At 29.9% G+C, this 3,609-nt stretch overlaps 1 protein-coding gene across 1 annotated transcript; it reads right to left on the bottom strand.

The window, feature by feature from the left end:
* Positions 1-415: 415 nt before the first annotated feature.
* LOC148617772 (heavy metal-binding protein HIP-like) lies at positions 416-3,183 on the bottom strand. Its single transcript, XM_088581643.1, has 3 exons — positions 3,083-3,183; positions 1,742-1,938; positions 416-962 (listed from the first exon to the last, which is right to left on the bottom strand). The coding sequence occupies exons 2-3, from the start codon at positions 1,932-1,934 to the stop codon at positions 550-552; spliced, it is 606 nt and encodes a 201-aa protein (XP_088437769.1). The 5' UTR covers positions 1,935-1,938; positions 3,083-3,183; the 3' UTR covers positions 416-549.
* Between the last annotated feature and the right edge of the window lie 426 nt (positions 3,184-3,609).

Below are 3,609 nucleotides of genomic sequence, written 5' to 3'. Positions count from 1 at the left end.
GACCACATAAAAACGACGGGATTGTGTTCTCTTAACATATAAAGCTGTTGTTTGTATGCAACTATATCAAAATCTGAAGACATCATAGCTTTAAATTAGGAGATGTACCTTGTTCGGACAGGGCGTCATATTCAAAGAAATATTTTTATTTGCTAGACCATTCTGTGGTGTCAACCTAGTTTAATTAACAAAAAAAAATAATAATGAAAATTAAAACTTGGTCTGGAGCAGGCCTCTATTGACAATAACCCTTTTAAACGTTCTGTTGTTCTTCAATTTAAAGTGTCATACATGTATATATCGAATGAAATCAGTCAACTAGCTAACAATTCATCATCGTCAATTTCAGTGGGAAAAAAAACAATTTTGCAATAACTATTTGTAATTCGAAATGCTAAATTGTAAAAGCTAGTTCTGTTCGTTACTGTTCTTAGTATGGATATGATTTTTAACACGAAGGTATCATAATCAAGTCAAGTTTAAACAATTTAATAGTACAATTAGGAAAGTTGACACATTCGTAACAAAAGACATAAACATTGAATATGTCTATTTACCAGGGAACGAGGATTGACTTGCTTCATCAATATAAAAACCAGACATGTACGTATAAGAATAACCATGCACGTATGAATATCCACCATACTCATTTCTGACCGAAATGCTTTCACCTTTTTTCATTAACAGCACTGGATTTGCTGTTTGTGATCCATGCGTAGTGGTTGCATAAAGAGTCAACTGTTTTCTTTCGTTCTTGTAGAAAGCTACGCTGAGAGATTTCCCATTTACTGACATTATTGTCACTGAGAACTGATAAAGTCCTGAGCGAGGCGCCGTAAATATCCCTGTGTGCTCATTATATCCAGATCCTCGGTTAATTAAAATTTTATTGAACTTCAAAACAGCACCATATTTATTCATTGTAAATGGGTTTGTCAGAACTACTGTGAATGCCACCTTTCCTAGTGATAATATATATTAAGACTTATTATGTTAATTTGAATAAGATAAATCACATATTATTTTTCTGTCAAAAGGTTTCATCATAGCAAATGCCATATTAATATCGAAATAATATCGAATTAATAAAACACATTACATCGGAATATCGTTCATGATTAAGAATCAGCACGTGTTAAGTAAGTCGTTAGTTGTGATATAATAATACCATATTTTGTAATTATGTAATAACTATCGAAAATTCTACAAATTCAACAATTATTATTTTTCTAACCACCTAAAGGTCTGTCTTTTTTATATTATCTATTTCAGGTATATAATATTTGTGCATATTTGGAAGAAAATGGCATCAGTTGAAGCTTAGATAATTTTTTCCTTCGATTTTTTTTTTCAACCATTTTAATTATATTTACTATATCAACTTGTCTTCTATGTTTGGTACATGCATTTTTATTTGCACAATGACAATGTATTCAAGGGAATCAATACTCTAGCCGGTGCTTTTCTAGAAACATCCGCCGAGCTGCTGAAAAGTCAAATCCGGAGTAGACGAGAACCAAAAGGGAAACTATGGCACGTTGAACAAATCTGGCCTCTTTTTGACGCAGCCTTAAAAAAGTTAGGAAATACATGGCTGTAGGAAGACTCTTAATGCATTTTTCTCATCATCGAATAACATTCATTTTTTAGATTACAATAATATGGATATATGATCAAATATTGTGATTTTTTAAATAGAAGCAGCCCGAAGATACTTTCATACTTTTAAAATACAACATACCTTTACGGTTTTCCAACTCCCGTTCCAATTGTTTTTTAATTCGTGCAGCTTCTCCTATATATCGATCTAGATTATATACTCTCGATTGTAACGCTACAAATTCGTCAAAGCCTTTAATCTCAAAGAAAGAACTTTCTATTGTCGGGTGTATATGAAGAACAATCATTATGATGGAAAAGGCTATTGACTTCATTTTCCTGTGATAATGAAAATATTCAAAACATTGCATGCTCATAATAATAAAATAATGATCAAAATCTGAGGAGAAATTGGTAGTAACAATAAGATTGATTTTCAGATTACATTACATTTTTCATTCGGTTCAAAGGTACATCACCTTAATCGTAAAAACTCCATATTTGTATCAAAAGAAAGACTTGAATATATATGTAAAACAAACAATATTGAATATGGGAGCTTTCCAAATGAATCGAGAGATCAACGATCATGTGAAATAACCACATGACTAAGGCATTCGTGATAATAATAATGATATTTGTTTGTATTATTCGAATTCCTTATAAGCAATGTGTATTAAGGATGCATTAATTTTATTTTGCATCAGAATTTAAAATTTAAAAAAAAACTTTTTTTTCCAAGTTTCATCGTGATTTATTGTGTCAGCTACTCCAGTGATGTAAAATCTATTTTGTCAGATTTATTTTGGACTTTACTTGATTAAAAACGAATCAGTATTCGGTAATGTTATACTATAAAGTAAAATCATGAGCACATGTATAAAATGCACTTAAATCAGTCTGTCAATTGTTTACAGGTGCCATAGATTAGGAATTCAAGTGAGAGGTCTAGGTATTTTATTTTTGATAGAAAATACGAACATAAACTTTAAAGTTATGTCAGTATTTTTCAAACTTCAAAAGACAAAGAAAGTGCGAAAATGTTTTGCAAAATTTGGATTAAATGTTCTTAACTTCAGTAATGTCGAATTTGCATGAGTTTTTATTTTTGTCTAAATCAATGAATTCAGTTCTCGGCGTACAAAGTCAGTACAATGGCATCAATCATACAGTGGTGTCTAAAACTTAAATAATGTTGTAATTGAATAAAAAAGTCAAATGTTTTGAATGAAATATCTAATTGTTTTGTTTATTGTTTTCAACCAAACATTTTTTAGACATCAAGGTAGATATTATTAACGGCACTTTCTTTGGATTAAAATCATATAACTTCGCAATTACCTATGAATTTATTATTTGTGATACCGCACGCATAACAATGGAATTTCAAAATTGTAGTATAGCTTCAATATTTTGTACAATCTACATTAATATGTCTTGTGTTAAACTACAAGTAATGAATATATTATTTGTAAGTACTTACTTTTCAGTTAGTCGAATAATGTCAATATTCACACTTTATGCAGACATGGTCCATTTTGATATATACATATATTTTTATATACATATGGATTATTAAGTTTCTAACATAAAAAAACTAGCTTGAATTGTCATTAAAATACCATGTGTTGCACAATATGTAAGACCAAATTGGTGTTCAATTGAGATAAAAATTTAGGTAAAATCTATTAAATAATTGAAGGTTAAGTGTCAGGAATTTCAATTTAGTTAATATGCATATGTTGAGTACATAAATTGTGGCTACATATGCCATATAAGAAAATATGACGTGTATAATTTCGATGTATGGATTTCTGCTAAGGACCATGGTCCTGTATGCTGTGTTACTGAAGATATATCGAATGATGATGCGAAGTTTGTACAGCCGACTGATAGTTTCTTCTACCATGATAAATGGAATATTGTAAGGATAGGAACATCTTTTTGAATAACAATATATTAAAAGAACATTTGAAGTAATTCAAAAATAAAAAAAAGATGATGGGGAAG

Source organism: Perna viridis, chromosome 5, assembly GCF_037379345.1.
Source record: "Perna viridis isolate PV_CMFRI_1.1 ecotype Kerala chromosome 5, ASM3737934v1, whole genome shotgun sequence".
In the NCBI taxonomy this organism is placed as follows: Eukaryota; Metazoa; Mollusca; class Bivalvia; order Mytilida; family Mytilidae; genus Perna; species Perna viridis.
The sequence above is the reverse complement of the archived record's forward strand: the minus strand, read 5'-3'. Positions and strand labels throughout refer to the sequence as shown.